This window comes from Argopecten irradians, chromosome 13 (assembly GCF_041381155.1).
Source record: "Argopecten irradians isolate NY chromosome 13, Ai_NY, whole genome shotgun sequence".
NCBI lineage: Eukaryota > Metazoa > Mollusca > Bivalvia > Pectinida > Pectinidae > Argopecten > Argopecten irradians.
Window position 1 is genome coordinate 10,083,198 of NC_091146.1, and position 12,907 is coordinate 10,096,104.

The following is a 12,907-nucleotide window of genomic DNA, read 5'->3' on the forward strand; positions in this document are numbered from 1 at the left end:
TCTTTAGGTTATGATCAGTCAGTAGGACTAGGTAATGGATATTTTGGTTTTAGCATAACTCTATTTATGTTTGCCTTTAGTCTATGGCTTTTATTATCACTAGGACATTTGGTAGGGTTTACACAATGCTTGTTAGGGTTGGTTACCCAGCTGTGATTTGGGGTTGGGGGGACGTCTCAAAGGTGTATTTGAAGTATTGGTTTGATATGCAGTCATATGTTTGGACTGTCACTGTGTTAAGATACCCTATATTTTGTTAGTGTTGGGTATGATTTGGTTTGTACTTATGTAATTACATATTTGGTTTGTACTTATGTAATTACATATAAAATTTTCAGGCCAGTAGGCATATGGATATTGACGTTGGTGGTGTTGTAGAGTGCATTTGTTTTTCTCTATGTTCATCGCTTTATAATTCATATGTGCCTGTTGCTATATTGTAGATGGTGGTTTTGAAGGCAAGGCATTCGCTGGTGGGAAAGAATTTGTTGCCCCTGGCGCTGCGTCTGAAGGAGTATGACATGGAACATATTGATATACCAAATTTAGCTCGATTGAAGAGGGATCACCAACTGGACAAGTATGCGCTAAGCGAGCATGAGGCGGAATTCCAAAACCTCACAGGAGAGTCATTGAGGACTATTACCAGTACTACACTGGAAAAGTATAATTATAGACCAGTAAAGCGGTGGCTATGATTTTGATGCACATAGCTATCCACTTGGCTAACGAGATTGGGGCCCCGAGGGCCACTGCTCTGACACCCATTTTGGACACAGGGACACACAGTATGAAGCAGGTGTCTCCTTCACCTCCCACAGGTGTGGGCTCAGGAGACACTGGTAATGAGGGTAAGCATGTTTGTTTAAAAAAAAAAAAAAAAAAAATTGAGGGTCCAATATTCATTATTTATTTTATTCTTGCGTATAAATAATTTTCTGAAGATACGCATTTTTGAACTTTGTTATAGAGGGCACTGCGAGGCAGGAATCTGTTGAAGGAAGGATGAAGGCTGTGGAGGAGACATTGGCCGGTCTACGTAAAGACAGACACGAGCTACAGGTGACTGATGCGTTGAGACAGATATCCATCCTGGCAGGCAGACCCAGACTTACCACACCAGCAGTATTGATTGCGGCGGTGGAGTCATTGGTTGATATCGCCACCAGGACTGCTTGCCCAGAGTTGGACTATTACTGTAAAGCCTTGCAAGCGTGCAGGCGTTTTGAGAGTAGCTCAGATTTGTGTGGTTTATGTCAGAAGTTGTTTGGGTCCAAAGAGGACAAGAGAATATCTAGTGCTGTTGCCGAATGGTCCAAACACCAGAAATACAATATTGCAAGTGAGGGTGTTCACGAAAAAGAGAAAATGAGTGGGTGGTACCAAGGTCAAATGTTGGGTCAGTTTCCAGGGCAGTATGGTCCACCGTTTTGGCCAGGATGGGGGCAGCAAGGGGGTTTCCCCATAGCCCCATATCCTCCTCCCAGGTTGGGAGTGGGGCAGAATGTTGGGATGAGAAAGTTGGGTGTATGTCATTATTGTAAGAAGAAGGGGCATTATGTGGCGAAATGTCCAAAGTTGGGTGAGAAGGCAGATACCAAGTAGTTATTTTGCATTACTTACGTAAGATTTTATTAACATTTTATGGCACAGTAGGTAGTGTGTCATTTAAATTTTTATCTGGTTCATTTATTTATCTCCTTGATTTTGAGGTTAAATCTTTTTCCTTAACCTAGGGGCACTGAAACCCTAGTGAAGAATTCTTACTTCACGCAGGTTGAGGGCTGGATTACCTCTCTCTGTAGTTTATATATATATTATACGTATATGTTTTCGTTACAGAGAACAGGCATGGGGAGTAGGAAGGGTATTTCCATCCCCAAGGTTCCACTATGGGAATTAGACTGTGCTTTCGAACCCCATTTTGAGGGGGGTCTCGGAGCAAGGTTGGGTGAACTACAGAGGGGAGGTAATGCAGCCCTCAACTTTGATTACTCGTGCAGAGGAAGTGAATTTGGAAGGGAAAACTTTTAGTTTGGATCAACTTCCGCTGAGAGACCAAGGGAGCTTCAAACCGGGAAGGATTCATGAATGTATGGCAGAATGGGAAAAAATTAGTCCAACGGAGGAGGTTAGAGATTGGTTACAGAGTGGGGTGGACATTCATGGTTTCTTTAGGCCATTTAAGGGAAATTTTAAAGGGAAAGCATATAACTCTCCTATGCCACCGTCGGCTTATTTTGAAAATTCTCCTAGCTGTGAGAAGTTTTCAGATTTTGTGGTGCAGTCGTTGACTGATAGGGTAAAGAATGGGTCTTTGCGAGTGGTTGGGAAAGTAGGAGAATGTGACCCCCCACACTTGGTCCTTCCTTTGACTGTAGAACCTTCAAAACCCAGGCTATGCCATGATGAAAGGTTCTTAAACCAATGGATTAAGGATTCCCCCTTTCAGTTGGATACACTTAAGGATATCCCGCGTTTAGTAGAGAGGGATACTTATATGACTTCAGTCGATGATAAGTCAGGTTACGACCATGTGTTGTTGCATGAGAATAGTCAGAAATACTTTGGGGTGCAATTTGGGGGGTGGTTTTTTGTTTACACTACACTACCCTTTGGCTTCAAGGCAAGTGCATTTATTTATCAATCTATTGGCATGGTGGCTACTGGTTACTGCAGGTCTTTGGGGGTTCCCATTCTCCAGTATATAGATGATAGGTGGATCGGTGAAAAATTAGATCAGGTCAAAGGTCATATGGAAAGAGCAGCCTGTGGGGTGTATATGGTGTGTCAGGTACTTACTAGGCTAGGTTATACCTTAGGATTAAACAAGAGTACTTTTATCCCAACACAGTTCATGGAGTTTCTGGGTATGGGGGTTGATTCGGTCAGACAGGCTTTTATCCTCCCAGAGAAGAAAAAGCAGAGATTTATTGAACTGCGCGAAGAAATCCTGAGATCTGTCGCAGTGGATGTGAAGAGTCTTCAGAGATTTGCTGGCAAATGTGTATCCATGGTATTGGCAGTTCCAGCAGCCAAGCTGTATACTGTAGAGGTCAATAGGTCAATCTCGGTAGGTTTGAGGAGTAGCCGGCTGGTGAGAATAGATGAGTATCTGCGTCAGGAGTTGTTGCATTGGAAATTTCTCGATAACTGGGAAGGTTGTATGACTTGGAGGTCGGAGAGACACCTTCAGTTAGTGTTGGCCACAGACGCTTCTCTTTATAAGTGGGGAGCTTTTCTAAAGTTGAATGGTTAAAAACTATAGAAATGGGTGACTTCTGGGAGGAAGGGGACTCCAGGCCTATACATATCAAGGAGGCCTATGCTCTCTTGAAGTCATTACAAGCACTGGAGGGGGAGGTGCAGGATCATAGAGTAGATGCGTATGTAGACAACATGGCAGTAGTAGGGGTTTGGAGTAGGCAGGGTAGGAAGGATCCAGAGTTAAATAGGGCTGTGAAGGACATTTACCAGTTTACCTACTCTCACAACGTAGACCTCAGGTTGTCATATGTCCCCTCTAAAGATAACCCCGCAGATTTACCTTCCCGTTCCCTGTCATACCAGGACTGTAAACTGTCTGAGAGCGCATGGAGTACATTGCAGGGGTGTTTTGGGCCGCATACTGTTGACCTCATGGCCCTTGACTCTAATGTAATGAGGTCAGAGGAGGGGGTGAAGCTTAGACATTTTTCACCTTTTCCCACTCCAGAGTCGGCGGGAACGAATGTGTTTGCACAAAGTGTAGAGCAGGAAGGAAACCCTTATGTTTTCCCACCATTTAATCTCATCTTGCCTCTCTTGAATTTTTTGAAAGGTAGGGGTGTTCGGGAATGCACAATGGTGGTACCAGCGACCACTCCTAGGCCAGTTTGGTGGCCTTTGATAACTTCGCATGAGGTATCGTCATTTGTTTTGGGTACCGTAGGCAGTAGGGATACAGTAATGATACCTTCAAAGCATGGTTTTGTACAGGATAAGAAAGGATTAAGATGGGCTCTTTTTAGCGTTTAGGCTGAGTTTCTGATCATACTTTGCAGGTATATTCTTCAGAAAAGGAGGACCTCAAGAGGGGTGAATTATTACAGATCCAGAGCAGGCTTAAGTATCTGGAATCACTGGTCGAAAATACAAAGTACAGCAGGCAGAAAAGAATGTTGGGAAAGGAGTTGGCCAATTTCCTTAGCGAGTTTGGGAGAGGGAATTTAGGTCAAGCCACACCAGATGACATTGTCAGTTTTTTGGTTTATAAGGATAAGAAAGGGAAAACAAAAGTTCACAGCATAGATTGTGAACATTTGGGTGAGTCTAATGCAGATTGTCCATGCCCAAAGAGGCTAGCCGTGGGTAGTAGTGTTAAGACAATCCTGGGAAAATTAGCAAGCATATTTGATAAGCAAATCGGGCGTAGGGGAAAAATATGATGAGTTCGCGGGGATGGGTAACCCTGTGGATAGTGAGGTTGTAAGCAAATACGTGAAGGCGGTACAGGAAGAACAGGCGGTAGCACATTGTTGAACAGAGACAAGCCATACCAATGTTTTTTAGGGAAGTTAGAGCTCATCTCTGAGTATATTCTGGCGTGCTTAGATCATATGGAACTTAGGATAAGTGAGACATTTATTCTCAAAAGGGATCGAGCATTTTTCTTGCTACAGTATTTTGCAGGAGATAGGGCAAGTGATCTAGGTAAAGTCTTGGCACAGGAGGTACGAGATCTGCCAGATGGAGGATATTTGTTTCGTCATAGTGTAGGGAAGACTTTGGGGAATGGTAGGGTCAATACATTTGCGGTCAAGACCGTTAATAATCCAATAGTCTGTCCAGTTAAAGCTATTAGGGAGTATGTGACCGAAGCTGGTAAAATGGGTGTAGATTTGAGAACAGGTTATTTGTTTCGTCCTGTTGATAGAGCTAGAACATCTGTCCTGAGTGATTGTCCTTTATCGTATTCGGTGGTGTATGAGCGACTAAAAGTCTACTTACGACATCTTAATATAGACGCGGGGGAGACCCCACACAGTTTACGGAGGGGTTGTGCTATTACTCTATCGTTGTCTGGGGCAGCAAGTCAGGCAGCGGATGTTATGGGGCATGTGGGATGGTTCTCCAATAAGAGTTTGGATAGGTATACCGAGCTGGCCAGGATTGTTGACTCGTGCTCAGTATCCTCTCTATTCGCCAACATTTCTATGTCAGCCGATAAAGCAGAAGGCATGTACAAGGCAGTAGGAACAACAGCTCAACTCCCTAAGGCATTCTGATCTTTGTCTCTTAGCAGGATTTGTGAATTTATTATGTTACTTATTCCATGATTGGAAAGTTATCCTAACCATGGTTATGTATTCATTAGGTGTTATATCAGTTTATCATTCCATATAGTTGATAGGTAAGGTATAATTTGAGTTAAGGGGTAATTGAGCAATATCAGGCTTCGAAATACCTATACCTTGTATGTGAGAAATCATTAGTGTGGAGGGAATGTAAAGTGTGAGGTTTTCTAGTCATAAATGTATTTCTGTGATGTTTATCAGACAATGAAATTGTTTGCATTTATAATAAAAGAAAGAGAAACAAGAATATGCGTGTTGTCTCATTTGTAAACATTAATTAGTTAAGTATTGGGGGAGATTAAAATTATAAGTGTTGGGTATTGTGGAGGTGTTATGGAAGTGACACAGAATTGGTGTGTTATAGTAAACGGATTCTACCCAATACTTAACCTATGACAATGCCACTCGAGTGATGTATCAATTGGAATATATTCATATTCCAAGTGAAATATCGCGAGAAGTGGTCATTGACGAGATCTTTCGTTTTGGACGCCAGAGAGGACAGGTAGTGAGATGGTTGCGGTTATTTGCTGTTCTGTCGGATTAAAATGGCGGGACAGTAAAAAAAAAAAAAAAAAAAAAAAAAAAAAGTGATACCCCACTGGTGTGTTATTGTCATAAACGGATTCTACCCAATACTTAACCTATGACAATGCCACTCGAGTGATGTATCAATTGGAATATATTCATAGGTTTGAACACACAATGTTGCATAAATGACATCATTGTTTTAAGGAATATGAATATCGATTTAGTCTGAAAAATGAAAATTAAATATTTAAACCTTTATAATTTTAGTGGTAATACTTCGAAATTTTGCGGGAAATTACGGTCATAATGTGACATTAAAAATATTCGAGTATCATTCTACATTTGTATATAACCATTCGTAATGGTAAACACACGAAGCGTTTGCTTAAAGTAGATTTAAACGTATAATTTAATACGCAACGCAACGTCAATATCGCTATTGAGTTTTCGTGCCATTCTCGGATTTTAATTTTTTTTCACAGACGAATATCGAAATCATCGACCAATCAGAAAGTGAGATGTAATATGCAGACGAAGAAGAATTCGGATTAACAGTATTTTGAGGCGATATTTCCTTTAAGTTGGGGGAGGAGGATTTAGTATCAAATTAGTTCGTATTTCAAATATTTGTACTAAGATGGCACTGATACGACGTTATTCTATTATTCAAAAAGTAATTCGTGCCAACTTAATTATTTTTAACAATCAATTGACCGGAAGGTCATATTCCACAAGGGGATACCAACGTACACGTATATGTGTTCATCACCTAGCGTGTTTATAAAGAGTATTGATAACACGTACTATAGTAACAATAGAGGTTACGAAACATCGCTGTCAGTCAAACCATAGGTATTTAGCACGCTGGTAAGTTAGAGACCCACTATAGACTAATATTTAGAGAAAAGTAAGGAACTCCTCCGCGATGCCAAAATTGGGTAAAAGTGTTGTACTGAACTAGTCTACTTTTTTCACAAACAGCCTCGAAACTTGAAAAAATGACGAATTTCCCTTAGTCGGACACGATCGAGAACATTTTTGCAAACGAAAATGTCTATTCGCTACACTGAAAATACGACAGCCTACAAAACTGTCTTTGACATAAACAAACATCAGGTGAAAACAAACGTATTTACTTGTTTGACGCTTCTTTTGATTCCCCCTCTAGTGGTCCTTATGTCGTTTTTCAGCGCTAATAGTTATCCGGGTCAGGTTGACGGCCATTTTACCACTATCTTGAAAGTTAAAGGAATTTTTTGCTATAAACTTTTTCTATGAAGGGTTTAATTTGGCAAAAATGGCTGAAAATGGCAAATTGTGTTGCTCAAAATTAAGGGGTAGGGGTAGCATATGTTGTCATTCTAAGAAAAAAATATCAGTCTCATAAATCAAAACTGGTATAGTTTTAAAGAAGACTACTGGAAAATAAATTCTACAAACATCCATATATATCAAACGCTTCATTAAGAAATTATGACTTTAATATCTTGTTTATGTTCAAAACGGCAAAATTCCCATACAATCAAATATTTTGTCAACTAGGTATCTTTGAATGACAATAGCTCAAAAACGATGCACACCGACATATGTTTTTTCTTCCATTTTCTCCTAGGTATGAACTCCTATTTCCAAAAATCTATATGGGAAAAATTGTTTATTACAAGAAAATTTTGACTTCTCAGAGGAGTACATCCTTAAGGAAAAAAGTAAAAGTGCTAAAATTACCATGAAATATAAAAAATAAAGTGACAAAAGTGAATCATTTCACACATTTATGCCCAATATTTTATTTACCACGAACCTAGTAAAGATTTACAGCAATAATTAGCTCGATGCAGCTAAAAATTCTGGCGCAGTGATGATTTAAGTAAAAACAATTTCAGTAAAAAATGGTAAAACTGTGGCCCTCTCATAGCGAAAAAATACACAATTTCAAAATGGCCGCTTAATGGTCGATTTCTTAAAATCCCGGTGTAAAAAAATCTACTAAAAATAGCATACTTGCTACAGATTTTGATAAATTGTATTTGAAAATCTCATAACTTCTTTGATCTATGTCGAAACGAGACTTCAACGGGACTGAAACCTCAGAAGAATACATCCTTAACCGCAGTTTGTTCATAGATCTAGAGTGGAGGTCAGAGCAGAACAGCATGACGTCAATCTATCATTGATGACGTTGATAAAATATGACGTCACACCAAGAAAAAAGTAATTTCACTGAAAGCCATGTCAGCAATTCAGAATAGTACATTTACCACGTTCTAGTTCAACAGCTACAATGTATATTTGGTTTTCCATTTTGGTAACTTGACGTTTTAAAGGCCCAAAAAAATTAAAATTTTCTTAAGATTAATAACATAAGAAAGAATTAGATATAGATAGCGCGAGATGACGTTACAACACTAAATAAAGGCAAGATATCCTGCGAAATATATGAAGCAAAAAATCAAGTTAGATTCGACCCCGATATTTTTGGTATTTGTAGATATGTAGCTGAAATTAAATCATATCAAGGGATATTTATAATGATTTCTTAAAAACTTTGGTACGGCAATTGTTGAAAGTCGATACTTTTAAAATGCCTTCATTTTAAACTGGTCGCCATAGAAGTTACGATTGATGCGGAATAAAAGTCGGAAAGTTCATGACCCGTTCTCGGAAGAGTTCAGAAAGACGTTACGTGGTTACGGTAATCACATGGTGTTCTCGGCAACGACGTTACAACGTCGTTGATCTTGACCTCAACTTAGTCCTGTCTCTGCATGATTTGCAACAGGGTTCTTTTTCAAAATTCTTCTAAATCATGAAAAAAATCAGACGATACGGACACTGGGACTTAAAACGTGAAGATTCATTTCGCTGTTTTGCCGTCTGGCGTAGTCACCTAACGATGGCACGAGACATAAGACGACCCTCGTTATGAAAATTAACATTTGATCTATTTTAATTAAACTGTTCATAATTTGACTCTACAAAATCGTCTATCTCCTTTTACATTCCCATTTTAGAAATTAAAAAATAAAAGGTGTTTTCGAAAAGGAAATGGGCCTATGTAGCTTTTAAGGAATATAAAAAATATCGATTTAGTCTGGATATGTTTATCTGTATGTAGGTCAATAATCTAACATGGAAGGCCGTCCTTACATGACCATAGCTGTTAATAGGACGTTAAGTAATCAAACAAACAAACAAACAAACAAAAAGCCTATGATGACATCATTGTTTTAAGGAATATGAATATCGATTTAGTCTGAAAAATCAAAATTAAATATTTAAACCTTTATAATTTTAGTGGTAATACTTCGAAATTTTGCGGGAAAATACGGTCATAATGTGACATTAAAAATATTCGAGTATCATTCTACATTTGTATATAACCATTCGTAATGGTAACACACGAAGCGTTTGCTTAACGTAAATTTAAACGTATAATTTAATACGCAACGCAACGTCAATATCGCTATTGAGTTTTCGTGCCATTCTCGGATTTTAATTTTTTTTCACAGACGAATATCGAAATCATCGACCAATCAGAAAGTGAGATGTAATATGCAGACGAAGAAGAATTCGGATTAACAGTATTTTGAGGCGATATTTCCTTTAAGTTGGGGGAGGAGGATTTAGTATCAAAATTAGTTCGTATTTCAAATATTTGTACTAAGATGGCACTGATACGACGTTATTCAATTATTCAAAAAGTAATTCGTGCCAACTTAATTATTTTTAACAATCAATTGACCGGAAGGTCATATTCCACAAGGGGATACCAACGTACACGTATATGTGTTCATCACCTAGCGTGTTTATAAAGAGTATTGATAACACGTACTATAGTAACAATAGAGGTTACGAAACATCGCTGTCAGTCAAACCATAGGTATTTAGCACGCTGGTAAGTCAGAGACCCACTATAGACTAATAATATTTAGAGAAAAGTAAGGAACTCCTCCGTGATGCCAAAATTGGGTAAAAGTGTTGTACTGAACTAGTCTACTTTTTTCACAAACAGCCTCGAAACTTGAAAAAATGACGAATTTCCCTTAGTCGGACACGATCGAGAACATTTTTGCAAACGAAAATGTCTATTCGCTACACTGAAAATACGACAGCCTACAAAACTGTCTTTGACATAAACAAACATCAGGTGAAAACAAACGTATTTACTTGTTTGACGCTTCTTTTGATTCCCCCTCTTGTGGTCCTTATGTCGTTTTTCAGCGCTAATAGTTATCCGTGTCAGGTTGACGGCCATTTTACCACTATCTTGAAAGTTTAAAGGAATATTTTGCTATAAACTTTTTCTATGAAGGGTTTAATTTGGCAAAAAATGGCTGAAAATGGCGAATTGTGTTGCTCAAAAGTAAGGGGTAGGGGTAGCATATGTTGTCATTCTAAGAAAAAAATATCAGTCTCATAAATCAAAACTGGTATAGTTTTAAAGAAGACTACTGGAAAATAAATTCTACAAACATCCATATATATCAAACGCTTCATTAAGAAATTATGACTTTAATATCTTGTATATGGTCAAAACGGCAAAATTCCCATAAAATCAAATATTTTGTCAACTAGGTATCTTTGAGTGACAATAGCTCAAAAACGATGCACACCGACATATGTTTTTTCTTCCATTTTCTCCTAGGTATGAACTCCTATTTCCAAAAATCTATATGGGAAAAATTGTTTAATACAAGAAAATTTTGACTTCTCAGAGGAGTACATCCTTAAGGAAAAAAGTAAAAGTGCTAAAATTACCATGAAATATAAAAAATAAAGTGACAAAAGTGAATCATTTCACACATTTATGCCCAATATTTTATTTACCACGAACCTAGTAAAGATTTACAGCAATAATTAGCTCGATGCAGCTAAAAATTCTGGCGCAGTGATGATTTAAGTAAAAACAATTTCAGTAAAAAATGGTAAAACTGTGGCCCTCTCATAGCGAAAAAATACACAATTTCAAAATGGCCGCTTAATGGTCGATTTCTTAAAATCCCGGTGGTAAAAAAAATCTACTAAAAATAGCATACTTGCTACAGATTTTGATAAATTGTATTTGAAAATCTCATAACTTCTTTGATCTATGTCGAAACGAGACTTCAACGGGACTGAAACCTCAGAAGAATACATCCTTAACCGCAGTTTGTTCATAGATCTAGAGTGGCGGTCAGAGCAGAACAGCATAACGTCAATCTATCATTGATGACGTTGATAAAATATGACGTCACACTGAGAAAAAAGTAATTTCACTGAAAGCCATGTCAGCAATTCAGAATAGTACAATTCTTTTACCATGTTCTAGTTCAATAGCTACAATGTATATTTGGTTTTCCATTTTGGTAACTTGACGTTTTAAAGGCCCAAAAAAATTAAAATTTTCTTAAGATTAATAACATAAGAAAGAATTAGATATAGATAGCGCGAGATGACGTTACAACACTAAATAAAAGCAAGATATCCTGCGAAATATATGAAGCAAAAAATCAAGTTAGATTCGACCCCGATATTTTTGGTATTTGTAGATATGTAGCTGAAATTAAATCATATCAAGGGATATTTATAATGATTTCTTAAAAACTTTGGTTCGGCAATTGTTGAAAGTCGATACTTTTAAAATGCCTTCATTTTAAACTGGTCGCCATAGAAGTTACGATTGATGCGGAATAAAAGTCGGAAAGTTCATGACCCGTTCTCGGAAGAGTTCAGAAAGACGTTACGTGGTTACGGTAATCACATGGTGTTCTCGGCAACGACGTTACAACGTCGTTGATCTTGACTTCAACTTAGTCCTGTCTCTGCATGATTTGCAACAGGGTTCTTTTTCAAAATTCTTCTAAATCATGAAAAAAATCAGACGATACGGACACTGGGACTTAAAACGTGAAGATTCATTTCGCTGTTTTGCCGTCTGGCGTAGTCACCTAACGATGGCACGAGACATAAGACGACCCTCGTTATGAAAATTAACATTTGATCTATTTTAATTAAACTGTTCATAATTTGACTCTACAAAATCGTCTATCTCCTTTTACATTCCCATTTTAGAAATTAAAAAATAAAAGGTGTTTTCGAAAAGGAAATGGGCCTATGTAGCTTTTCTCACAATGAATGATCTTGATGGGGATTTATGAGCACTGATTGGGATAATTAACTTTTTACCTCTAAACTCAATAAATAAATTTGTTATTTTGAAATATATACTCACGACTGTAAGTTGGGTCGTTTAAATCTCTCTTCAGTTCGCTTTGTTAAGTTGTTACGCAATGTTATGCTTAGTCAAATAACGCCCCGTACAAAGTTTAACTTTGATCAGTCGTTATCCTTTAGTAGCACAAATCACATACCCAAGCCACCGTAAACCTTCTCTAGCTGGATATGTTTATCTGTATTTAGGTCAATAATCTAACATGGAAGGCCGTCCTTACATGACCATAGCTGTTAATAGGACGTTAAGTAATCAAACAAACAAACAAACAAACAAAAAGCCTATCAAAATAGGTTTGAACACACATTGTTGCATAAATGACATCATTGTTTTAAGGAATATGAATATCGATTTAGTCTGAAAAATGAAAATTAAATATTTAAACCTTTATAATTTTAGTGGTAATACTTCGAAATTTTGCGGGAAAATACGGTCATAATGTGACATTAAAAATATTCGAGTATCATTCTACATTTGTATATAACCATTCGTAATGGTAACACACGAAGCGTTTGCTTAAAGTAGATTTAAACGTATAATTTAATACGCAACGCAACGTCAATATCGCTATTGAGTTTTCGTGCCATTCTCGGATTTTAATTTTTTTTCACAGACGAATATCGAAATCATCGACCAATCAGAAAGTGAGATGTAATATGCAGACGAAGAAGAATTCGGATTAACAGTATTTTGAGGCGATATTTCCTTTAAGTTGGGGGAGTAGGATTCCGACAATGTGGCCATAGTTTGTATTTCAAATATTTGTACTAAGATGACACTGATACGACGTTATTCTATTATTCAAAAAGTAATTCGTGCCAACTTAATT

At 37.7% G+C, this 12,907-nt stretch overlaps 2 protein-coding genes across 2 annotated transcripts; both read left to right on the forward strand.

Moving 5' to 3' along the window:
* Positions 1 to 368: 368 nt before the first annotated feature.
* LOC138305586 (uncharacterized) lies at positions 369 to 1,605 on the forward strand. The gene is made up of 2 exons (XM_069245889.1): positions 369 to 648; positions 1,046 to 1,605. Exons 1-2 carry the CDS (start codon positions 444 to 446, stop codon positions 1,603 to 1,605), a joined length of 765 nt encoding a protein of 254 aa, XP_069101990.1. The 5' UTR covers positions 369 to 443.
* A 367-nt stretch (positions 1,606 to 1,972) lies between these two features.
* LOC138305588 (uncharacterized) lies at positions 1,973 to 3,259 on the forward strand. Its single transcript, XM_069245890.1, has one exon. The coding sequence runs from the start codon at positions 1,973 to 1,975 to the stop codon at positions 3,257 to 3,259; it is 1,287 nt and encodes a 428-aa protein (XP_069101991.1).
* Positions 3,260 to 12,907: the final 9,648 nt, after the last annotated feature.